The sequence below is a fragment of the Dendronephthya gigantea genome, unplaced genomic scaffold, assembly GCF_004324835.1.
Source record: "Dendronephthya gigantea isolate DGI-Jeju-01 unplaced genomic scaffold, DenGig_1.0 000050F, whole genome shotgun sequence".
Lineage (NCBI taxonomy): Eukaryota > Metazoa > Cnidaria > Anthozoa > Malacalcyonacea > Nephtheidae > Dendronephthya > Dendronephthya gigantea.
In genome coordinates, this window is record NW_021163060.1 from 614,836 (window position 1) to 640,183 (window position 25,348).

Sequence of the window (25,348 nt, forward strand, 5' to 3'; positions counted from 1 at the left end):
TGGGTAGAAGGTTGTATGAATGGACTATTCCTCCTTTAAACTAGCACAAGACTAGAAAAATTCACCAATACACCTGGAAAGAGAATCTCAGTTAGTATTAGAACGTTTGGTTCGCGAAATATTAGCCCCTAATTTTGTGATGCTCCTTCCAGCTGCTTGTACTGATAAGGTTTTTATAGTTTTAAATTACGTTTAAAAGGAGAATAATCTATCCCCGCACCGTTTCCAAACGATATGCATGAAATCGATGTACTACCGGAAGCCCGGGGGCTTCTTGACGACATTTGATTGGTCGCTGAAATTGACCACTAAAGAAGAGGCAAAGAAAGATCGCATGAAGGGAAATATGAAATAACTTGCACTTTTCAATTAAAGTTAAATACAGTTATAAATCTAATATTTTCACCTTTCCATGATCACTTCTTTTATATACCTCGACAAGCTAAATGTATGTTTTCGAAAGTCTTTTGAAGGTTTCACGCGAGGAAAGCTTCGAGATTTGACTGTTTCATCAGCCGTCTCCTGTGTATAGAATTAAGATAATAGCATTAGCATATAAAAATTATGACGGTGATTTTTACCCATTTTGTTCCCGGGCTACGTCGGTAAATAAAGACATTTGCTTGATAGTAAAGCTAATTTAGATACCCAACAATTCGGTTTGTAAAGAGTTTGTAGATAATTGAATATCTCAGTCAATTCAATTCGATTCAGAAAACGCGCAATCCGTAAAGTGAGTTTTTAACTTACTTGTCACAAACAACTTCTATCATCAAAAAACAAGTACTTGTTGTAACATTTAAACTCAGACAATCAAAGAATTGAACATCTTTTATTTTCTTTGCAGCTCCCTCGTCAAGTCAAGTCCCTTTGAGGCAAACGACGACAACTGTTGGAGGTAAGAATATATGCATCGATTGCATGCATGTTGAGTATTTTATTCCACCCACAGTGTTAGTGTTATCAAATTATGTCGTCCGTTATATATTAGTTAGGGGCTGTTTACATAAGCCCGGTTACCCGAGATTCAACGAAGGGTGAGATGATTTTGAGGTATTGAAATGAGCAGATAACATTATCCTGGCAGTCGTATAATCACCGCAACAATGGCATGTCCTTGTTTGGTGTCATAAGAACTTATTTCAATACCTCAAAGTCCTCTCACGCTTCGTTGAATCTCGGGTAACCGGGCTCATGTAAACAGCCCCTTACTTACCGAATGCACCATCAATCACCCTCTGTTTAGTCACCCACACACCCCCTCCCTATGGAGAACGACGAGGGGGGGTCAGTGTTAAATCCTCTGAATGTATGACGATTGCTCAGCAACGCGGGTAAAACCAAAAAGCAACAAGACGAAGCTTATTAAAAATTTCGTTACGCGTAGGAGGTAGGATAATCAATTCAAAATGGCGGAAAAAACAATTGGTCGTGCCACATATAGAAAGGCAGAATATTGTGTTTGCTTTGCTTTTGAAAAGGTCGGAAATATGGCGGCATTGTTTTTGCTCGCTCATTCGTCAAATTAAAAAAAAACAACGGCTTCTTTTTAAGGAATTTTAATTTAACTACACGCATGAACCATGCAGAGCTGTGTCTATTATTGTAATTATCTTATACTTTACCTATAAAACGGCCTAAATGTACCAAGTGAAACAAGTTGGACTGGATTTCTTGCCAACAAAATGGAAAATAATTTCTCAAAACTCTCGCGCAAGGCGTTCGAGAAAAAGAGTATAACTCAATTGAGCTAGGTAGCCCTTAAGGGCAATAGTTTTAGATTTAATACTAGGAAGACGGTTTATGTATGTTTATTATTGACATAATCCGAATTTGTTTGCTTCCCGATGTATGCATGCATGTCTTTGAGAAACAAATTCACAAATATTTTATGTATTAATTTCTGATACTATATGTTCTCAGAACGCATTTTACAAAGATTTCATGCATTAATATGAATTGTTTATGTTAAATCATATTTTAAAATGATCAAACAGGAACTATAGAGTATGCTTTGTATAGCATGCATCTTATACACGGCGCTTCTGTCCAAATTCACGCACAATGATTGATCGTATGGAGAGTAATTTTTCTACGTCATTGTCCAAGTATGATTAACGAGGGCCAGTGACGTTGCTATAAGCGAAGTGTCGGAAATTTAAATTAAAATTGTGCTTTAAACAGTTTGAAATGCAGATTTTAATACGCGCGTCATTCGCAAGCACTAGAATCTTCATCAATAATATATTAGTGTGAGTTTTCACGAGCAATTTGCATTGAAGAGAAGTTTGTCAAGCTTGGATTCGGTTGGCTGTTCGTGATTCGTGCATGGTATACGTGCATCTTGGGACATCGTCTATAGATTTAAAGAAGCTGAATAAACATTCGGGCGGTTTTTATCTTCGACTTTGCGATGGAAACAACATTTAAGAAGCTGAGTTTCCCATATTTTGTGAACCTCTTGAAGCTATTTTGGGTCACTTTCATCTTCGCCAAAGGCAAAGGTTAGTATACTAAATATATGTTGTACCTTATTGCATGCATGAGGACTAAATATACATGCCTTTGTATTAAAATGCATCAATAACTGAGCAGATATGTTTTAGCATTCGTACTAAGGGTGATTTGGTGAAACATCTTCATTATATTCAAAATATTTTCGTTTTATTTAAATCATATTTATATTTGACCACACACGTGCATTCTTCCACCTCCTGCCACTGTTTAATATGCTATATTTCACTAGTACTTTATCTAATTGTATTCACACAGTCACAAAGGAGGTATATGTATGTATTCACATGCAAGCATAAATCATGCACACCAAACTTGCTTTATCTATGGCTTCGCTAACGAACACGACTTTCTTTTTGGCCACATGAATCATCAGGCCCAATCCTTTTATACACTTAAAAAAGTGCTGTATTAAGTTTATCTTTGTGAAGCTTTAAACTCGTCGAATCGTGTTTCTCTGCATGATCTTCATAAATAATGATTTGTTTAACTTTTGCCTGTTGACTTTGAAACTGTTTTAATCGTATCATTTGCCTGAATAATTTAAATCCCAACAGCCCCACTGATGCTTGTCTAAAGTCTACATACAAAAATATATCTCTGCAAATCACACATCCTTTAAAAAGTTGCTGAATATTTGACAAAAAAGGAATTCATGAATTTTAACACCGAAGACCATTTAAAAAATTGTTTAATTTCTCCCTTCCTTTCATTATTCAAACACGTCTTCGTGCATGAGTTAGTTAATAAAACATGATCAATTGGCGATCATAAGTTTAGATCATTGGCGCCGGAAAATATGGTTTTTTTAATTGCCATTTTTAGGCTACTTCAGCAACAGCATCAAGTTTTCTGTGTACGCTTACAAAAAAGTTCACATCGGCAAATTGCATGAATCTTCTTTTTAATAAAGATGTTTTTATCAATCATGAAAATAGCCATTTCTGTGCGAAAACCAGTTTTGGCATAAGTAAAGTTTGAAACAAACAAAGCTCGAATTTAAGAATTTAATTATAGCTAACATTCTTCCTTTTTCGGCTTATCGTAATATAGTAATGCCAAGGGTCAAGCAAACAAACGGAAACAAATTTTTAGACATTCTTATTAATTTTTCGTGCGTGAGTATATAATTAAATTACCCTATATACAAGACAATTAAACCGTCATCCAATTTAATTGCTCATGCAATTTTCACATGATAGATTCCATTGTAAACCGTAATTCAGTTTGAGATGACATTTTCATAGTTACCCGTATGTATCACTAACTCTAAAACGCCTCATTGACATTCAATATAGTAAAAAGCCTGAGCTATTTTGACAAAAAAATGATTTCGTTAATCAAGCCATGTATTTAGGCAAAGAATAGATCACCTTGTCAAAAAACTGAAAAGCTTTGCGTAGGAATGAAACAGCTGCTTGAAACTATAAAGTCAATTCAAACGCGCTTAGGCCTACATGAATCACATGTGAATTAAATTTTAAAGTGTGCTTTCCCCTTATACAGTAAAAGCGGCCAGACTTGTCCTGATGACGAGTATACAGTCTTTCTCCATTCCAAATACGTCCGTTTTGACCATTTTTATCGCTTATAAAGGAAAGCGGCCTAAATTAAAGATTTCGCATTCAGCAAGTTTTTTTATTCAGGGGGTGTAATTGGTGACAACAATTATTTCAGCAAAGAAAAGCTCACCCAGCCACGAGCTGAGGCATTTTGCTTCTTCAAGGGTGGAAAATTATATGATTTTCAAGATGGATGGGCAACCACTGGTGAAGAATCGGAGGAAGACAACAATCGTTATTGGACAGACCATGTCTTCAACCAAGAAACGAATCGATATGATTTGAGCGGGAGTTATGTAGCTCATCTGGATGTCCAGGGCAGTAAAAAATTCATGGACAGCTTTGTGTTGACGCAAAATTAAAAAACAAGAAAGTTGTCCTATCCACCTCAACATGTTGCGACAGGAATAAAAAATTTGTTTGCAGGATTCCAAAAGACCACACGACTTCCACATCTGATAGCAATAAAGGTAGTACTTTTTATATAATATTTGCAATTCTATATCCTTGGGCTAATAGTAGCTACATAAATTAGTACTCATGACACCCCCAGTTAATTTTGTGCTAAAAAAAAGGAGTTAAAAACAATCATTTTACCTTAAATAGCTATAACTGTTCTTCGCACTTCATGCAGCTGTATTCTATGTTTTCCAAATATTAAATAACTTAAATTTGTATATTAATGCAAACGTATTGCTCTCTTTAAAGGTGGCTTCGGCAATGGACTAACTGTCAACATTGCTGTGAAAACGAGTGGAAGTTTGATAGCAGACGGCAACACAAGTGAAACGCGAAATCTGATTTGCGGTGGGGATGTATCGCAAAATTTCAACATATCCGGGGACACAAAGGTCGTGACAATTAAAGCTCGCAACCAAAATCGCGCTGGTGGAATTATTGCATCTTTCAGCAATGGCGTGGTCACGGATGAATCATGGGAATGCGCTGATGCGACATCGTGTTCAACTTCATACAATTGCACGGAATGGTCACCGCCCAAAATTGTCGACTATCATCGTAATATACCTGAGATCGATTCGACAGCAAAAAAAATTTGGTTTAAAAATACACAGGCTACAAAAGTGTTTTGCAGGAGGACTTTTGGTAAGTTCGATCAAGAAGAAAATATCGTGCAGAAATCTATATAGTTCAGGTATACAATACAACTTCGTATATTATTGATGCTACCTTACGCGGGCATTGCACGACTTTAAGTTTCATTTAGAACCAGATGCAAGCCCTGACATATTTGTTATTACCTCCGAGAAACTCTCCCCGGGGGTACCCGGCCCGAGTCCACAGTGTCGTCAAATAAGTGGTCAGCGACTGATCATTTTACGGCACGATTACAGTTGATCTCTCTATACGTATGTCAGTTTTTCAAAAAAGCATGCAATATGTAAATTCTTGTTGTGCGAGTATATATTTACTTTTTATTGTGCGAAAGGACAAGCAATATTTAGTCAATATAAAGAAGAACAAATATGGACACATTAATTTTGTGCAATATCTGCGCATTTCGTACTTCTTAAAACATCTAGAAATGAACATCTTTAAAATGAAACCAAAATTGTCTTTTAAGTGACAATTCCTGATAATCCCTTCGCAGCCACTCTATAATCAGCCCGATTGTCGATAATTTTTGATCATGCAGTAAAATAGGCTTATTTTAAAAGCTCTATATTTGCATGCGTTTAGTAATTGTATACTTGTCGGTCGGTCTTTAATCATCTCCAAACTCAAAGGTACTTCACCTTGTGGTATATTTATAGGATAATATTTACATTAGCTTCATGAAGTTCTTGAAACTGTCGTTTTAACTGGGTTATACATGTCATTGTCTTCACATTTTAATCATTGGAATTAAATAAGACATGCGCTGAAGTTTAAACACTTCACAAAGTCTTGGCGCAGCTGAAGAAGAAAGAAGTAGGAACTAACAACGGCAGAAAAATGATCATCTTTTTGTCATTTTTCATCGTTTTTTGCTTTGAAAAGTCAAATGGTGAGTGAATTGGTATTTTTCTCCGCTTTTATAGTGAAATACGTATTTTGTTTTACGCGTCTGGCAGAAATACGGGGAGTTAGACAAAACAAAACATGTCATAAATACAACTTGAATTTTGATCTTTTTGCCATGCGTATACCTGTACATAAACGTGCATTTATGTGGGTGATATTTATGTTGATTTGCAGAACATTTTATTGATGCCAATACGTATACATTATACATAAAATGCAAACGTATAAATACCTGATACATCTGCAGTAAATCCAATATATAACGGCCGAATTAACGACGACGCTAGTTGTCAGAACGGCAAGTTTACTATGCATTCATCAGTAAGAAAGCAAAATATCTTCATAAATGAAACTTGAATTTTAATATCTATCTATCGCAAAAAGGGAATTATAACTTATATATTAGTATCTGAACACAACAAATTGATCCTGAGGTTAATCCAAGTTTTAAATATTTAGCCGGGCGCCTAAATGTCTTTCATTTATTTGCAGAAATTAGCATTGCAGTCAACATATCTATCGATAACCGTGGGTGTTTATTCAACGACACTGAAAAAAAGCGTATTTTTCACAATGTCGACTGGCAGACACCTCAACATTTCACTTTACCAGGTGACACGAGAAGTGTGACAATAAAAGCCCATAACACGGGTGGTGTTGGTGGAATTCTCGCCTCCTTCAACAATAACGTGATCACGGATGATTCATGGGAATGTGCTGAAATGAATGATTGTTGTGTGACAACTTCCGATTGTACAACATTACAGCAGGTCCAATCCAAGTGTTGTCAGAGCGCGTGTAATTGCGACCATTATCAACCTGAATGGAAACCAGCCGTTACATATGGGAGAAATGATGATACGAGCACAGAATGGCAGAGGGTTAACGGTAACAAAAAATTAGATAACATTAAATCAAATGCACAGTGGATTTGGGTTTCGAACAAAATGGCAAAAGACGTGTGCTGCAGAAAAAGCTTCGGTAAGTTTAAAAGGAATTTGAAGGACGACGACAATGAGGATTATAAATTAGGCTATATTTTGCGTGTGTCATCATAAATTTTAAATCCAATTATCGTACATAAACGTTTTAAAGCGGATGAATTATTTTAACTATTATATTGTACGAATGCGGTGTACGTTATCAAATATACGACGTATGAAATACTATATGCCAGGATAATTGCTATGTGATTATTTTTATGCGTTAATTTAGATTCATTATTGTATGCGATGCCTTCAGTATATACATGCAGTTATAGTATGACCGAGTTCAATTGTGTCTAATGTAAATAATCATCCGTTGTTCCGCATGTCTTACGCGTGACATCTTAGAATTTAAAATATAAAAATAAAAGATAATGAAAATTATTTCTTTTGAATTATTTCTGAATTCCTTCCTACAGTTTAACCGCCGCTTAATAATGACGCTCCCTGTGACCCTGTCCATGTCTATCCAGGAAAAAACCAATTGGGTTTTTTCTGGTTCCTTTTCTGTCATAATGGTTGAACTCTTTTCGTCTCCGAAGTAAAATTTAGACAAAGCGTTGCACTGGTGAATCTCACCATCGATTATGAAAAAAACCTGGGTTGCGCATTCCACTTATATTGAGGTCAAATTTTGAAAAAAATCACCTGACATCTTTTGAATTTAAGATTCACTGTTCTGATTGGCTAGATGTATCACAGATCAAAATAGACATTTATTTGACAGTAATTAAAGCTAATTTGGATACCAAACAATTCGGTTTAAATATACTTTAACAAGGGATGTTGGCTCATTATTAATAACCTAATTTCAAAGTTCTCATTCAATTCAAAGCTTATCCTGTTGTTTTAAGTGCCCTCAAATCATATTTATGTTCGGATATAAAGACTTAGACACTGAGAACATCTTTAATTTTCTTTGCAGCTCCTCTACCTTCGCCAAGCCAGCCTTTAATTCAAACATCTACAGCAGTCCAAGGTAGGAATATTTACATGATTTTAACATCTTTGAATCTAGAAACATTCATTTATACGCGCGTCACCATTTTAGTATCGTGGGTCTCAATTGCAAAATTACTGGAACCAATTTGTTTTTAGCATTTGAACATGGCAGCCCACTTCTTTTAGAATTGATAGAGATTAGAAGATCAAAATAACCTTGTATGATAAGCTTACAGCGGCTTAATTTTCATGTCAGTGTAGTTTTTGCTTGCCCGTTGTTACAGCGAGAAAGCCTTCCGAATGTGTTACGATTGTTCCGAAGCCAAACGTCGTAAAACAAACCATGACAAATCTCGCGTGTGCTTGATGTTAAAATGAATCCAAAATGGCGAAGAGTGTGATATAATTCCATGTTCAGTGAATTCTAAATATACGAATTTAATCCCTGAGATTAGGCTTAAGATTAGATTTAGGATTAAGGTTAACCCTAATCAACCATAAACCTAATCTAAAACCTAATCCTAAGCTTAATCCTAACCTAATTTCAAAGATTAAGTTCGTGTATTTAGGATTTACTGAACATGGAATTATTGAGCCGCCCACAAAAACCGGGAGATCCGTTGTTGCCTGGCTTTTGAAAAACAACGACTTCGTTTTAAACTCACACGTTTTCGTACAAGCTATTTCGTAAACGTCTTTGCGCGGCTTGCAACAACGTAACAATGTATTTCGACTCACAATAGCGTCGTCATATGCAATAAAGGCGATATTTACTTCACAAGTGCAGCTGCTACAACGTAAATATATCCACACGTACATAAGAATCCTTAATGCATGTACACATTTGCGTTTGTGATAATCACTTTACACCTTCCTAACATGCAACCCCCTTAATTTGCCCAGCTGAACATGTTGGAATTGACTGGCTTCGTTGCCAACAAAATAAAGTAATCCTCTGCCGACTTTCTCATACAATATTATTTCTCTCGGGGAGAATCTAATCCAATATATGATAAATTGTTTAAATATAAAACTAATTTAAAAGTATCGTAGGTTTCAATGTGTGACTGTTTTAAACAATTTTTCCCCATGCACTAGCTGCGTTTAAATACACGGATTAAGTCCTTAGGCTTATAAAAAAAAAGCATAAAATCGAGCCTATATACCGATGATTTTAGTTAAACGTTTTTACCCCTAAGGGTCGTTTTAATACGAATTTTTATTACCGTTTTAATTTCGATAAATTGTAGGCTTCTAAATGGAACGATGAATTATATATTATTGGCAATTTAATTTGACCGAAATGACATTTGTCTAACGGTACCCGCATGGGAACAAACTATCGTTTTCGATGGGACCCTGCGGTGTGATTCTACGGAAATCCTGAAACAGAATGAGTTGAAAAGCAAGATACCTGCAAGAACCTTAGATTTGATGCTAAGAAAACAGTTTCTGCTTTAAGAGGATAAAGAAAATGTATTTACATAATCCAAATTTGTTTACCCCCTGACACTATGATAACAGGTTTCACAAAGAGACATCATGTATTAATACTTTTTTTGTTTCAATCGTATTGTCTAAATGATAAAACAGTGCCATTTCAGTGCGATTCACCTGATGTTAAATGGCAATTTTGGATTGCCATTAGTCCACTCACTCCGTGATTGATCGAGTTTGATCGGTTTTCATCAAAAAATCGATCTGCGCGACTAATCGACTTCGATGTCGTTGCTAAGCAATGTGTGACATTTAAATTAAATGCAGAGTGTTTTATACAGTTTGAAATGTAAAAATGATGCCGTTGTTAAAGAAAATTAATATGAATTTGTTTGAGATAAACGCGGTAGTATTAGCTTCCCGGGTTGATTTCGAGCAATACTGAAGCGTGTTGCGAAAGAAGCTGGCACACTATCAGCATATCACGTGTTGTATATGAATTTAAAATGCGCACAAACGGAAGAAGTAAAAAAATAGCATGTCATTAGTTCAAATGGGCGATCGAGATCCATCATTAATAATATATTAGTGTGACTTTTTACGCGAGCATTTGCATTGAAGAGGAGTTTTTGAAGCTTGGGTTCGTATGTACAGTTGGTTGTCATTGCTTGAATTGCAAGGTTATCATGAGTGTTGACACACAGAGAAGCTGAACAAATACCCAAATGATTTTCTTGTCGTCTTCGAATTTCGCGATGGATCAAAGCTTCAAGAAGATGACACGCTCAAATTTTGTGAGCTTTTCAACGCTGTTTTGTGCCGTTTTGATTTTCAATAAAGGTGAGTATTATAATAGTATTGTATATTGAGTAGACTAAATGGTACATTGATGTTTGTGTTAAGATGCATTAAGTAGGAATATATTTTAGCTTTTATTTTAAAAGTAGTGGAAAATATATTCGTTACTTCGTGAAAACTTCCAATTTCGTAATTTATTTTTGCTGGTTAGTTTGATCTTATTTACGCTAAGCAGGTATATATATTCATTCACATGCATAGCGAAATTCGAAACTGTTAATTCTACCTACAGGATAATCCCTTAATAGTTCCCTCAATGAATATCAGTTTGATTAAATTTTGTGTATTGCATTATTCGACTTTGCATCGTTATTATATCGACTTTGTAAAAAAATATTCTAAATTTTCTTAGCCACTTCTCAACCCGGAACTTGAATCCTTCTTTAAAAAGTTTTGATAAAGTCACGAATTCATTCACGAACTTTATAACACCGAAATCGATATTCATATAAAACGCAAATGAAAGACAAATGCGATCAAAACAATTTGCGAAAGCACAAGTTTCAATTTTTACCGCATTCACCGTGAATCCGCCTTCGTTCGTTGGAGATAATCATTTTATAAAAAAAGAGATTATATTGAAAGGTTGTATGTTTTTGGGCGTTTTTTTTTCTAAATGATACATGTCATTGAAGACTATTTGCTTTTTATCTACGTACGTTTGCGGGAAAGTAAGATACACGCGATTGAAATCCATATGGCTTATGCATGCATGGTGTGATTTTTGTTAAAGATCTTCACGAATTATGAAAACTTTAGAAAATTAATTTCTGTGCGTGTACGTCATAGTTACGGTTGTATAAATTGCGCAGCGATGGAAAGTTGAACCATTGTCGAATTTGAAAAAAAATTAAAGAATATTTAAGGTTTTCTGTTCGAGACAAACAAACCAGTATACACTAAGAACACTTATAAAAATTTCAATAAAAATTTGCCGAACTTTTTTAGATCCAAATGTGATACATTCAATTGCTCCAAATCAACCCCAAGCATTGGCGAGCACAAACTTATAGCCTAAGTAGAAAATCCAGGCGCAGAAAGAAATCCAACATTTCCTTCATTATTTTTATTAATTTTTTATTTGAAAAGCTGCTTCATCGCTAGCGGTAACGACTGGGTATGTAGCCGTGGATCACAAGGGTGATGTATCAGCTGATGGCCACGTTCTTCAAAGTCAGTTTAGCAATTGGAAAAATGCTGAACGTGTTGAACTGCCAAAAAATACGCACAGCGTGGTTATTAGAGTAAAGAAGAAAAAAAACGACAATGGTGGCATCCTTGCGTCCTTTGACAGTGGTTTGGTTACGAATTCTTTGTGGGGTTGTACCAATAATTTTTTAATGGAGCACCCGTGGTCTCCAGCCTATGTAGTGGCACTCAATGATGGAGGAAGCAGTCAGTGGAATAAAGTGGTTGGAAATATTAGCCCGAATGCGGCGTGGATTTGGACGGCAAATGAGAACGATGAAGAAGTTTGGTGTCGGAAATATCTCGGTGGGTTGAAGTCTTTGCCAGCGGGCTAGTGGTAGAAGGGGTAAAAAGAGGGTACAAAGGGATAAACTATTTAGCTGCAATCAATCCCCTTGAGCTCGGGTGGATATTTAGGCTAATGGCCAACGAGGCGAAGCCTAGTGTCAATCCGGAGTGCAAGCTCGACAATAATACATGATATTGAACCGGCGAATAATTTTTGGTTTGCATTTTTGATTCATTGTCTGGCTAGATTTTCTGGCGTTTTTTCTCACTCCAGATATTTATAGAGTTCAGTGATTTCTTAAAGTCGATGTCTATATATTCCGTTATTAATTTGAATATCATTTTTTGTCTGATTAGTTTGTCCGAGTTCTTGCAATTAAATACAAACTGATTTAATTATATAATGAAGAATTAACCGAAAGAAAATCATTAATATCTTGGAGCCGGTTGCCGTATGTGAATGCAGTATGAAAATGTAGCTAACTCGATCTTCAGAATCGTGTATTTTCGGCATGTTAGCTACGATGCTTAACAAAACTTGTGAAAATGTTGGTATTTTAAACAACCGAACCGGCCTCAGGGTTTAAGTTAAGCTGAGTCAGGCAAATACTGAAAATTGTGTCAAATATAATTATATAAACATTATTCCTAATTCAATTCGTTTGTTGAGCATATGCTATCTATTTTCCTACTTTTTTAAAAGTAAAAAACTAACTCTTCCAACCCCCCCTGCGCACGCATAATTCTCGTAAACAAATCAGCAGGATTTATCATTCATGAAGCTAAAAATTCACCTTGCTCGTTTTTCATGAAACAAGATTTAAACTTTAGACACTGGCGGCATATTTTTCTTTATAATCGCGATTGTGTGCATTGTTTTTTATTTTTCCACTTTGAACTCGATTTAAGCATTTAAATTGCAGTTTAATGCAAACGCAACCAAATAGGAAAATCTCATTTCATTTGCACGTAAATTGATTTTATTCATCAGCTTATAATTGTACGTGTCACGCGCTTTGATATTGGAAAATTCCACCTCAAGCTCGTCAACACGCGTCTTGTAATCGATATTGAAGCTGCTTTAATTGAAACGGTTGAGATAAATGCTGATAAGATGGCCGTAAAGAAGAAATAAGACAGGAAAATTGTCATACATTTGTCCTTTCGCGGTTTGCGTAAAACATACATACACCAAGGTCGCAGCGTAGGAGACAAGTTTCCTCACTTGGAATGTCAGGTAAGATACATCTTGAACATGGCAATTGTCGAATTGATTTTATCTCGCTTTGTTTGCGTATCTTGTCTTATTCGATTTTAAGACTTCTCTTAATCTATTATTTTTCAACCAGATTAACGTGAGGACACCAGTTTCAACAAGAATCGATTCTAAAATTTAATTGCAATGAAAGTAAGTCATCTAACCAGCTTAATTTGTTTCCCCACGTTCAAGATTCGAGCGTAATTACAACTACTGTTTCACCTGCTCCTTTAGTTCACTCCACTGATAAATTGCTCTATTCATAGAGACTGGCAGAAATAAAAGGATTGTATAAACACTGACTCGTGGCTACGTGTTCTCAACTGTCAGTTGAAATTATCATCGCTTTTTCACATTGTGGCATTGTGAACATTTGAAATCATTTCTACGCGCGTCTTGTCGTTCAAAAGTGCTTTAATGCATCCATTATGAACACTGGAAGAATATTTATTGCTGTTATCGTCGTTCTTGCGTGTTTTGTTGTGAAAACACACACAGAGTTGCCGGAGAAACACGACGATCAGATCCTGGAAGGTAAGTTTGTTAATTTTTCTGTCAAAAGGATCGTAAGGCTCAGATGAGCATAGTTTAATTGAATAACTTGGCGTACTCGATTGCCTTTTAAAGCTCGCAAATAGTGTGTTTATTATTAATGATTTTTTCAATATCAGCCCACAGTGGGAGACAAATAACAGCAGAGAACATAAGTCAAAATTTCTTGCCATTTGTATTTAAATCCTTTCATTTAAACCCTTTTTTCTTATCTCGAAATTTCTAAAGCGAAATTTTGTTTCCGTCAGCGTCGTCCGTTTAAAGTATAGACGTTAAGCCCAAACTCCCTAATATATATCACTATAGGTCCGTATATATGTGTCCTTTATATAAAAATGTATAGCGTAGCCAATATATACATTTTATAAAGCAGGGTCACTGCCTTGGAAAACATTCAAAATTATAGGGTCGTACTACACATACACAAGTGGCGCTCTTCGATTAAAGATTTTCCTAATGTATTTACGCAAAACGTCAATAATTATAATTTCACTTTGGCGTTGTATGCAAACTATAGATACGTGAATGCTATTTTCCATACAGTGCAAAATTTGGCTTGTTGTATATCAGTATACAACTAATTTGTAACAGTATTTAATCAGTTTAAAATCACCTCAGTTGTTGCTAAAAATATTCATGATTAGATTGTAAAAGATGGATAGAGTATAACAAAAGAGGCCTTCAGGCCATATCGCCTTATCCATCGCAACGTGTGTATAACGAAACATCAAGATAATATTCTTGTATGTTTGCATGGTGACATCAATAAGTAAATTAGTTTGTAGGTACACCACGTAAGTATTTAATACTGCAAAGCTTTCGGTCCGTTAACCCGGGCCTTTATCAGTGAATAAAAAATATCCTGCATATTGCACTGACGCAATAAGCCCAACACAAGAATCACATTTAAAATACTATGTTACACATATATAATATTCAAACCGATATTTTGTAGTTAATTTTACCATAAAATATTACTGTGGAGATATCATATTTTTTGTTAAAATTTGGCTTAATGCATTTTATTCAATTATTCATTTAACGAACCAATATATTACACATCTTTGAGGTATAATATTGTCTCGATACTAGAGAAATAATATTCAATTGTTTAATACTGCTAATTTTTTTATTATAGAAAGCTTTATTTTATAGAATATATCTCAGGAAATGGCCATACTGTTTATAATTTTGGTGAAACGAATAACAATATTTCGGACTTTTATATCTTACACATTTTTCTGTCATGTCTAATATTTTTATGTCATTAAATTTTACAGGTTTTTAAGAGTTAACAAGGATAACCAGAGTAATGCGAGCAAGCTCCCAGTGGGCTGTGGGCAGCCTGTCTCGAAATGAAATGACCTTTTTGTGTGTGTTTTAACGACCATTTTTTCTTGTCCGTGAGGGCAGCACATCATTAGAACAAAATATGGATAAATATTTGCATCACAACGTCAAAAAGTTTATATTGTTTCCGCCATAATGATTGCTTTACACATAATATGTATAATTATTTTTCTGTTTTTGATTAATTCCATGCACTGAATAATTTGATGTTATTCGCGCTGAAAAGGCCTGAATTTTGAAAGGGCATTATCTGGATAGGGATGAAGATAATAATTGCGTTGTAAAGTTTACCATCTTCAAACTAATAACAAAAAAAATATACGTATGAAAATATCTCAAATCAAGATATTAATTATTCAGGATGCCTTAATGTCAAGACTGGAACATTTGTTTGACAGAACACATTAATAAAAGCAAATGTTGACAAAATGATAATAATCTTAATGAAAACCTGATTTTGAAAGCCCAAGGCTGAATATCGTGCAATTTGAACCCACAGTTTCGATAGCATGCTGTGGAAGACGCCATATGGGCGGTGCGAATTTTGAAAACAAATCATTTTTATAATTATATCATATTGTTTTGTTATATTACAGGTAAATTATATACGACTTTCACACATAGATTTTTTTGAATCCATTAATTTAGAACGATCCTAATTTGTATCCGTGTCATCAGAAAAATTATCCAAATATTGAAATCTCAAACCTCAGGCTTCTTTTCTCACAAAATTTGTAACTGAAAGTTGCAAAGATTATCATCATTATATAATGCAGCAAGACGCCTATTCTGGCGTTAACTCCGGCGTGCCGCGCACGTGCCAGTCTTCAATAGAAATATATTCATCATGTGATCTTTACTTTTTCGTTGCAACAGGGCTTTCTTCAAACGCGCAAAGCTAGTAAAAGCTAATTTTAGTCCGACTTTATTTTTAATGAATGAAAAATAGAAGATTTGTTAATTAATGAAATCTTTTTAACGCAGGATTATCAATTGCACTTGAATACAGCAAATAAAAATATGCTTCGATATTTGTTTAGGGGAAACTTCGTCTCCCAGCCATACGCCAACCATTAATGCGATTGAATCAAGCACCATCCAGGCTGACGCCAAATCAAGCAACATTAATGCCACACCAATCGTCACCATTGCACAATCGAGCACTATTAATATCAAATCAAGCACTATCGATGTCATGATCAAATCAAACACTAATATTGTGAAATCAAACACCACTATTGATGCCAAGTCTAGCACCATCATCAGTGCCACACCAACCATTAAATGCACCATGATAACACCAGGTATAGTTGCAATCATCAGTGCCAATGCGACTATTCGAATAAACGTTTCATTTGACGATATGTTGTCTATGCTATATTGGGCTATCATTATGTCGTTTTCATGTTTCAGCAAGCTCATCATTGGCGACAGCGGTACTAACACCACCATTGACGACGAATTCTCCACGAAAGGAAAATGTGACATGCATAACAACCATCTTAACGATGCCAACACCAAGTCCTGGTTCATCTTCACGTGCTGAAGGTGAACAAATGCACGAGACAATTTCATTGAAACTATTGACGCTTTAGTTACCAGTTGGACGAACTTTGCAAAAACCAGTTCTCATCGACCACCAGCATGACTTGCATTATTTTGTTGCGTTTTTTTTTCTTTTCATCGTTGTATGGACCATGAACTCTATTATTACTAGAAGTGGAATCCAGGGGGGTGAGCTGGAATCCAGAGGGGGGAGTGAGCAGGAAATGAAGCTCATTTCATATATTTTTCTCTCGTTCCTAGCCTTTCCAACAACTACTTCTTCATCGACCAAAGGTATGTAAAGAAAAGGTTGCACTTGTCGTCCAATGGCCATTTTTTTATAATGACCTCAAACGCGAAATGAAAAATTCTATGGTTCCGCAAAAATAATCAACCAATCAGATTTCATGTAGCATCAGACTTTCCGTGTTTTACACTACGCCTTTTTTGTTTTAGCTTCGAATACGGAAAGTGAAATAGCTACGGTAAGTTCTTACCCATATACATATATAGTCAAATAGAAATATTTCTACGGTTATTCGGTGAGGGACATCAGTTTCGCTGTTCAGGGAACGTGGGGAATGAAAGAGGAACAATTGCCCGAATTCCTACATTGCAATATTATATTGTCCAGAGTTGGTTTAAATGATCCATTTTCTTCTTTTTCCAATTATACGTTTTGACAGGAATATGATAAGATAATAAGCGAATAGACAAGGGATTGATCGCCGTTAGGGTAAAATCATTTTGACACATTTTAAAAACGTTTTAGAAACTAAATGCGGCACTTTTGAAGATCAATAATAGTGAACCAAAAGCTTTTGAGGTAAGTGGATTTAAAAACTTAGGAACACTAGAAATTTCGAGGTAACACCGCGTTTTTTAATATTTTCACAAGGTTGACTTGCCTGGAAAAAAACCCCTAAGAACCTATTGAAGCTATTACGCCTGTACTCTATGTGAAGTTCACTCACACTCAACCTCATTGAGTCTCAATATCCTCGTAAAGATTTCATGACGGTATTTTCGGACGATCGAGAGCTTAATTTTCAATGTTTCAACTTAAATCTTCCTTTTGATTGAGAAAACTTTGCCATTGATCAGTAACAATTGCTTTGTCACACTCTGAGTAGAATTAACCTTTTTCAATACAGGTATTATAGTATTTGACATTATTTGCCGAATCAAGGCGAGATATACGTAAACGGTAAAAGAGTAATTACCGTAAGGGTGCAACCAGTGTCCCAGCCTTCCTGCAACACTATAGAAATGTTTTTTTTAGAAAATCGTCAACGTAACTGTAAAAATTCTCAAGGAAGTGAAGTCTAATGTTACCAACGATTCACTAGTGATTGTCGCGCCTTTACTGGAAAAAAAATTGGTGGAATATGCCGTTGCAAATAAAAAGAAACTATCTATTAATGGATCTATTGACGAAAAAAACGATGAATTCGGTTAGTATGGTTAATGAAAAAAAATTAATGATATTTTAACTTATTTAATCGCACGAGTTAGAGCATTTCTAATTAAGATATCTCTTTCAGACATATTACTGATGGATGTTGAACGTGAGAACAAGTCCACTATTATGTTCCCTGAGCCGGAAAATGAATCGACCCTGAATAACGATATTCCAGATTTCATTGTCGTTCCGGTGGATTTGTCTTCCACAGAGAAGCCAGTCTTTGTGGGGATTCTGTTTCATGATCTGAGCAACAATGATGGTTATGTTCCTGTAAGGTAACTGACGGCGTTTATCATTTCTGGATTAATTGTCATCTCATTTTCAATAATCAGTTCTAAACTGTTCTTCCTTGAGGTCCAGTAAGGATCATCTCTTATTGATCCAGTGTTACTACAGGAGGAAACCTAAACTAAACTAACTTTTTTATACTGGATAGCTCTATCAGTCTAAACTGTTCTTCCTAGAGGTCCAGTAAAGATCATCTCTTATTGATCCAGTGTTACTACAGGAGGAAACCTAAACTAAACTAACTTTCTTTATACTGGATAGCTCTATCAGTTCTAAACTGTTCATCCTAGAGGTGCAGTAAAGATCATCTCTTATTGATCCAGTGTTACTACAGGAGGAAACCTAAACTAAACTAACTTTATTTATGCTGGATAACTCTATCAGTTCTAAACTGTTCATCCTAGAGGTCCAGTAAGGATCATGTCTTATTGATCCAGTGTTACAATTTACCCCAGTGTTAACCCTAACCACTCCACTTTTTATACTGTATAGCACTTTAATTGTGAAACAATTAAGGAAAAATCTAGCGCCTGAAAAATGAATTATCATTGATACAAAACTGACGTATTTCTATTTAGTTTTTCAATGTGTTCTGTTATAGCGATCAAAAGGACTCAACTAAACACAAGTTGGCATCGAAGATCATTTCAGCCACAATTGATCCAAAACCAACAGGGAATATGGATAACATCAATTTCACACTAACTCATCGCAACAAAGCGTACCCTAACTATGATTGTGCCTTTGTGAATGAATCAAATGGAAATTTCTCGATGCATGGTTGTAGTTTGAACACGACGAAAGCAAACCGCACACAATGCACATGTAACCACACGACCAGCTTTGCTGTTCTAATTAAAATTGATGACAAATCAAACGCTGTAAGTAACATGGAACTCAGTGAATGACTAGAAAGATGTTTCGAACTAATTTGATGTACAATCCGTCTTAATTCCGTCTTAATTGATGTACAATCACTACTGGCATCAAATGTGGTATAACAACTGCCTAAATTAGACAAAACACTTCGACGTTTCGACCTGAAGACCAATAACTCTAACTCTTATACTAACTCTAACTCTCCTGACGAAGGCCCTCAGGTCGAAACGTCGAGAAGTGTTTTGTCTATTTTAGGCAGTTGTTATACCACATTTGATGCCAGTTGCTTGAAGACGCTGCCACGCTGCTCCCTGGTTATATTGATCTACAATCATTACTATTTCAGATTGAAGACTCGCATCGCAAGGCACTCTCTCTAATTACGTACATTGGCGTTACCTTATCCTTGATTGGAGAAACATTGACGGTCGGAAGTTATGTGCTACTTATGTAAGTACCCTGCATATATGAAAGGTTTCTACCCCAGATTTACCTCCTCTGGTTTATATACGATGGTAAAATCGCAGATATAGTATTAATTTCGAGCAGAAATCTTTTCCAAAGATAAAGATGGATTTCTTGGACGTCGCTTGGGAAAGGGACAAGTATTTTTCTTTTTGACCACCAAGCAAACATAGCCTAGTTTCTTTCCTTTCTTCAAAACGGCAGTATGACTACTGCGTGCTAATTCGGCGGTCATAAAAAGTCTCATTATTAACTAATATATTCTTTCCAGTGGTTTGAATACGGAACAAGCTCACTTGCATACAAATTTGGCTTTATCATTGGGTGTGGCACAGATCTTCTTCTTAGCAGGAATGAACGCCTCGACAAATCAGGTGTGAATAAATGCCCAATTTCTAAGAATTTAATATGAATTTCAACGTGCGAAGGGCAGTCTAAAGATAGGGTAATCAATTTCTTTTCCTTTCAGGTCGCTTGTCTCCTGGTCACAGCGCTACTTCACTATTTTTATTTGGCAACATTTTGCTGGATGCTGGTAGAGGGATTTCACCTTTATCTCATGGTGGTCAAAGTTTTTACCGAGAGCAGCTACCTGCGCCAATACTACCTGTTTTCCTGGAGTAAGTTCGTGAAATATCAATGCAGGAGTTTTCATTGCTTCTGTTGGTTGCTGTTCTCCATTCTACATACGTATTCATATTTGTTATTGTCTGCATTGTTATTGTTATTGTTTTTGCTGTTGTTGATTATGATAATGATGTTGTTTATTTTTGAATTTTGTTTGGTTCGGTTTTCTTGTTGATGTTTTCTTTTCTTGTTTTTGTTTTGTGTTTTTTTTGTATCTCTGTCTCTCTCTTATTGAATAAAACCTTGTTTTAGTCACACCGTTGATTATTGTTGGCTTGGCGCTTATTGCTGCGGCCGCTTCTCCAAATGGCGTCGGCAATTACATTAATGATGGGGACATGTAAGTACATTAATGCTTAGTATCCATATGCTATCCATAGAAGTCCTTATGTTTCATCTTTGTTTCCAAATGTTTCAATCGTCCCAACTGATATAGTTGATCCGTTGGTTTGCAAATACAACCACCTTGATGGTGTTGGAATGTTTGTTCTCGACCTGTGATATATGTTTTAGTTGTTGGATATCACAAGAGAACAACTACATCTGGTTTTTCGTCGGACCTGTTCTACTTGTTTGTCTGGTGAGTTCAAATTCATTAGCCTCATATAATTCTAGCTTTCTTACGGTATCGTAACGTCAGGGACTTATAAGGATTTATGCTTCGAGCTTTCGTAATCACGTTACTTGCAAAGTACTTGTTATTTCATTCAATATTTATTCACTGCTAGGCAAATCTTGTGTTGTTGGTTCTTGTTGTGCAAGAGATGACACGAATGGGCAAGACAAAAGGTGGTGGACCCTCGTTGCAACTCAGGTAATCACTTCAGCTCAGCTGAACTCGTTTTTCCTGTACATGGTGACTTTATTTGCATATTACTACGTATTTTTGAATTCCAGTTAAAACAAGCTGTTCATTTGAAACAGCAGAGAATTTTAACTGTACTGACTTTTTTTGCCGACCCATTTAGAAAATCTGTCAAGGCTTGCCTCCTTTTGTTTCCAATTCTCGGAACCTCTTGGCTGTTCTGTGTTATTCTAATGCTCGACTATTCGTTGGTTGTGGAATATATATTCAATATTTTGAACTCACTTCAGGTAAAGCAAAACACGGTAATAATTAACCGACACTTTATCATTGAAAAAAATAGTTCAAAAATAATTTCTCTTCCTTTCTTGCAGGGATTTTTCATATTCTTATTTTATGTTCTGCGAAGCTCTGAGGTAGGGAAGCGATAATATGTGAAATTCTCGTAATTCATTTGAAGTGAATGCCAGTATGGTTTCTCGTTTTTACATGTACGACAAACCTTAAAAGCTTCATATCTGTTCATACAAGTACTTCTTTTCTGAAGGCCTTTTTTCTAAGAAATATTTAATAGTTGACCCTAGTTCCAATTTTGTCGTAACTGTCGTGAACTAGTCGCTTTCAACGATGTTTGAAGAGTCTGTTGTAGTTTGGTTTACTTGTTCAAATTCGCCATTATTTACAGCACAAGCGTAGTAATATTGTACTGCATTAACTGTCCTCACATGGTGCAATTACCGTGACATGTTCACAATTACCCCGTCATGTTCACAATTACCCCGTCATGTTCACAATTACTTCTACCGGAAGCAGGCTTTACCATTCCAAATTCTAATATATTTGCACGTGTCAAATTGCAAATGTTACAAATATGATTCTATTCCACCTCATTGACTATTCGGGGGTAATCCACCACCATCCAGGTGCATTTTCTTTGAGGTGAGATCAATCGTCCTGTTCCTCTGTCACCCCAATAGATCCGTAATGTCCTGCAACAGCGGAAGGCGCGCTGGGCGACCTCATTGGATTTGACAAACCATCCATCGACCTTCCAAAAGACCACAACGGCAACAAAGAAGTCCCATCCCACATCTGCTAGTTCTATCAAACCAATCATAGGCAGCTGGATCTCGCCTTCGCCTAACCTGAGAAGAACACCCAGCCCAGTCCTTACACGAAGCTCGCAGTGCTCCGCCAGCCTGCGAAGTACACCCAGCCCGCGTAATTCACCCACCCCGGAAGAATCCCCAAGATCTCTTAAAAAATCTGGAGTGCTAACAACCCCAGACCACTCCAACTCAGGCGATCTGTTCGTAAGTGCGCGACGCACGTTGAGCGCACGTAGCATCAAAGTCGCCCCTCAATTGAATGTTGAGGAAATAGAAACGTCGACCTGAAAGCGATTTCGCCTAATTTCGAATTTTTTTCATCATTTTAAATAGCATTAGAAAAATACACAGGATTTGGGCAATGGAATTTGAGATGGTTTATTCAGAGAAATGAGTTTTTCAAACTTCAATTTCAATGTCCCGTGCATTGGAATGGAAATATGAGAAATGACGCGATTTTCATGTTCAGAGTCGAACGTTTTTTTCAAGTATTCATTGCCCATGTCCTTGAATTTGTTAATAGAGATTAGTTCAAGATATACACTTGCACGCTACAACATTTCCCTTCTATGACGCAAAATCAGCTGTTTTTTAGTGATGAAATCTCGTAGAGATTGTAGTCTGTTTAGTGTTTACAAGAACGAGTCACCCAGAATGTCTCATAGCATGGTGTCGTTTTCCTAAAGTAGGAATTCTTAAATTAATGTTTCCTGAAATCGTGGGCAAAGCCTTGTCGTATTTGAAAGGCGATTCCCCAATACATCCGCTCCGCGTTTTGTTTCTCAGGCCCGTCACGGTCGCATGGGCAGATCTTAAAAAGCCGCTTCGCCCGCGCGGGTTAAGCGGACGGTAATGGAGGATCGCCTTAAATTACTCAACCCCAACTGTTCAGATGAAGCCCTGTTTACACTACACGTAATTTATTGGCACGACAGGGCTAAAATTGTTACCCTTATTCTACCAACTCCAAAGGCCAAGCACGGATGAAATTCGAAACGGGTACCATGACGAATGCTGATGTAGTGCTTCCTGAAATCGTAGAAAGCGATGTCGTTTTTGGCGCGACTGGGCTGAAATTTTTACCCTCAATTAACCAATATAAAGGCAAAGCACGGATGAAATTGGGAAAGGATATTCATTTTAGCCTCAGCGTGCCAATAGGTTTAGAGTTGTGTAAACGGGGCTTGTGTCTACTGCAGCCGTTACCAAGCCTACTTAAATCTCTCCAAAGTCAGTGAGGGATTTTTCACAAGCTTAAAAAGAAATATATGCTCTCCTTCTATCCGCGAGCGAGCCCCGAATTATTTCATAAATGTTGCAATAATCGACTTCCTGCTGAGTATTTTGCAATAGGTCAAACGTGCAATTGATATTTGTTTGACAATACCATCCTGCAACCAGTTTGAATTGTGTTAATTTTTCATTGTGAGACATCAGACGGATATTTATTAATTCCTGAAGCTTTTGCTTCATTTAATACAACAGGCAAAAAACACATTTACCAGCTTGTAATATAGGAGATTGTAAGATAGACGAAGACAGTCCAATATATATTTAACGCATCAACGCTGATCTTTGAAGTTCAGCGAAGAGTGCACTGTAGAAATATTCATTCACATTATTTATTAAGAAATAAAATGCACGTTTTAGATCGCTTGTTTATCGCTGTAAGACCAAGGGTTTGGCTATACGCTATCGATTACAACCAAAATGAAGTGGATATATGGATAATTCTTGATGCACGTATCGTTATGATGATGATATATATCGCTGCAGGAAATTTGAGGAAGTAAAACACTCATTAATCAACACCGAGTAATTTCATCCTCAAATTCCGTGCAAATCTTCTGAAATTCGGGATTTACCAATGCAGAATAACTCCTGTAATCCCAGAAATTTCGAGAATGCAAAACAGGCTAAAAAATGGGTTTATAGGCTCCATTATATATGGATCCTAATTCGAAGAATATTTTCATGTCTTTAAGTATAAGACGCGTCCTTCGATGCATTTAGTCGCTATTTTTTTCCCATTAAAATAGTCAAAATAAAACAAAAATTGGACCCGAAATTCGGCGGAATAACCAAGTTCCACGCGAACTTTGGACTGAAAAACCCACATGATTTGATATTCAGAAAAGCCCAAAAAACGCATGCCGAGATTTGAAGTATTTCCTCATTCCGCCACTCCAGCGTGGATAAATATTGCTCAATATGGAATAGTTTGAAATCAAGTGAGCGCTTCAACTTTTTGTCTAATAAAAAGGCCCGGCCCACAATAACAATTATCACTTTGATACGGAATGGAATATTTGTATAGGTGTGTATCACCAAGCGATTGTTCCAAATCAAGTACTCACCACTGCTGACGTCTAAAAGGGTGTATCCGCTGATTACGAATAACGCTTATCCAAAGCGTAAGTGGGTCACCATAGCAACGACCGCGTCATCAAAACGACGCATCACGCGTCCAGAAGCTTCGCTTTTATATTTCGTCTTGGAAAGCTGTTATATCAGCCTGTAAAAATAGACAAATTCTCGAACTTTCTTTTAATATTAGAACGGTTTTGACACACCCTTTGGGAGTTTTTTAGAAGGGATTTTCAGTTTGAAATACCGTTTCGCCGTGTCATTATAGATCGATTTTGAATCATAGATGATTTAATATTGCTGACGTCCATCTACTAATAATATCGGCTCATTTTCGCATGCCAAATTTAGTTCACACCAAATCCCCTATTTCGAGAACAATGAAACTAAATCGAGGTATTTCATATGAAGTTCATCCCCTACTGATTCAGAGCATACAATAACTGTGTTCAGAGAGAAAATATCTGACTAATATAGTAAACAAACTTTATTTATACTGGATATCAGCTCTAAACTGTTCTTCCTAGAGGTCCAGTAAGGGTCATCTCTCATTGATCCAGTGTTACTACAGGAGGAAACCTAAACTAAACTAACTTTATTTATACTGGATAGCTCTATCAGTTCTAAACTGTTCTTCCTAGAGATCCAGTAAGGATCACCTCTTATTGATCCAGTATTATAATCTACAGGAGGAAACCTAAACTAAACTAACTTTATTCTAGATAGCTTTATCAGTTCTCATCTCTTATTGATCCAATCTTACTACGAGAGAAAACCTAAGCCTATGGCTTTACTGTGAGTCCTCTAAACTCTTAGGAGGTTCATTAAAGGCCGGTAATTC

General features: G+C 36.3%; 1 protein-coding gene across 8 annotated transcripts; it reads left to right on the forward strand.

Moving 5' to 3' along the window:
- Positions 1–833: 833 nt before the first annotated feature.
- On the forward strand, positions 834–23,842 carry LOC114528429 (adhesion G protein-coupled receptor L4-like). 8 transcript variants are annotated; one of them, XM_028550056.1, is made up of 20 exons: positions 4,414–4,546; positions 4,785–5,180; positions 8,010–8,063; positions 15,998–16,261; positions 16,371–16,505; positions 16,764–16,796; positions 16,959–16,987; positions 17,275–17,328; positions 17,785–17,956; positions 18,047–18,242; positions 18,857–19,136; positions 19,481–19,584; positions 19,871–19,973; positions 20,069–20,219; positions 20,479–20,566; positions 20,740–20,806; positions 20,955–21,040; positions 21,195–21,321; positions 21,406–21,447; positions 22,009–23,842. In XM_028550056.1, exons 4-20 carry the CDS (start codon positions 16,153–16,155, stop codon positions 22,426–22,428), a joined length of 2,196 nt encoding a protein of 731 aa, XP_028405857.1. In that variant the 5' UTR covers positions 4,414–4,546; positions 4,785–5,180; positions 8,010–8,063; positions 15,998–16,152; the 3' UTR covers positions 22,429–23,842. The 8 variants fall into 8 exon arrangements, with proteins under 8 accessions (XP_028405861.1, XP_028405863.1, XP_028405857.1 ...); XM_028550054.1 differs by lacking the exons at positions 4,414–4,546; positions 4,785–5,180; positions 8,010–8,063 and adding exons at positions 12,649–13,034; positions 13,147–13,205; positions 13,322–13,589 and having other exon boundaries at positions 22,009–23,838; XM_028550060.1 differs by lacking the exons at positions 4,414–4,546; positions 4,785–5,180 and adding an exon at positions 834–898 and having other exon boundaries at positions 22,009–23,838.
- The last annotated feature ends 1,506 nt before the right edge of the window (positions 23,843–25,348 follow it).

Coding starts and splice junctions, on each gene's coding strand:
- LOC114528429 (XM_028550053.1), top strand. CDS start 10,189: ATGATTTTCTTGTCGTCTTCGAATTTCGCGATGGATCAAAGCTTCAAG. Junction 19,974..20,068: donor TGAACGCCTCGACAAATCAG/GTGTGAATAAAT, acceptor TTTTCCTTTCAG/GTCGCTTGTCTCCTGGTCAC. Junction 21,322..21,405: donor ATATTTTGAACTCACTTCAG/GTAAAGCAAAAC, acceptor CCTTTCTTGCAG/GGATTTTTCATATTCTTATT.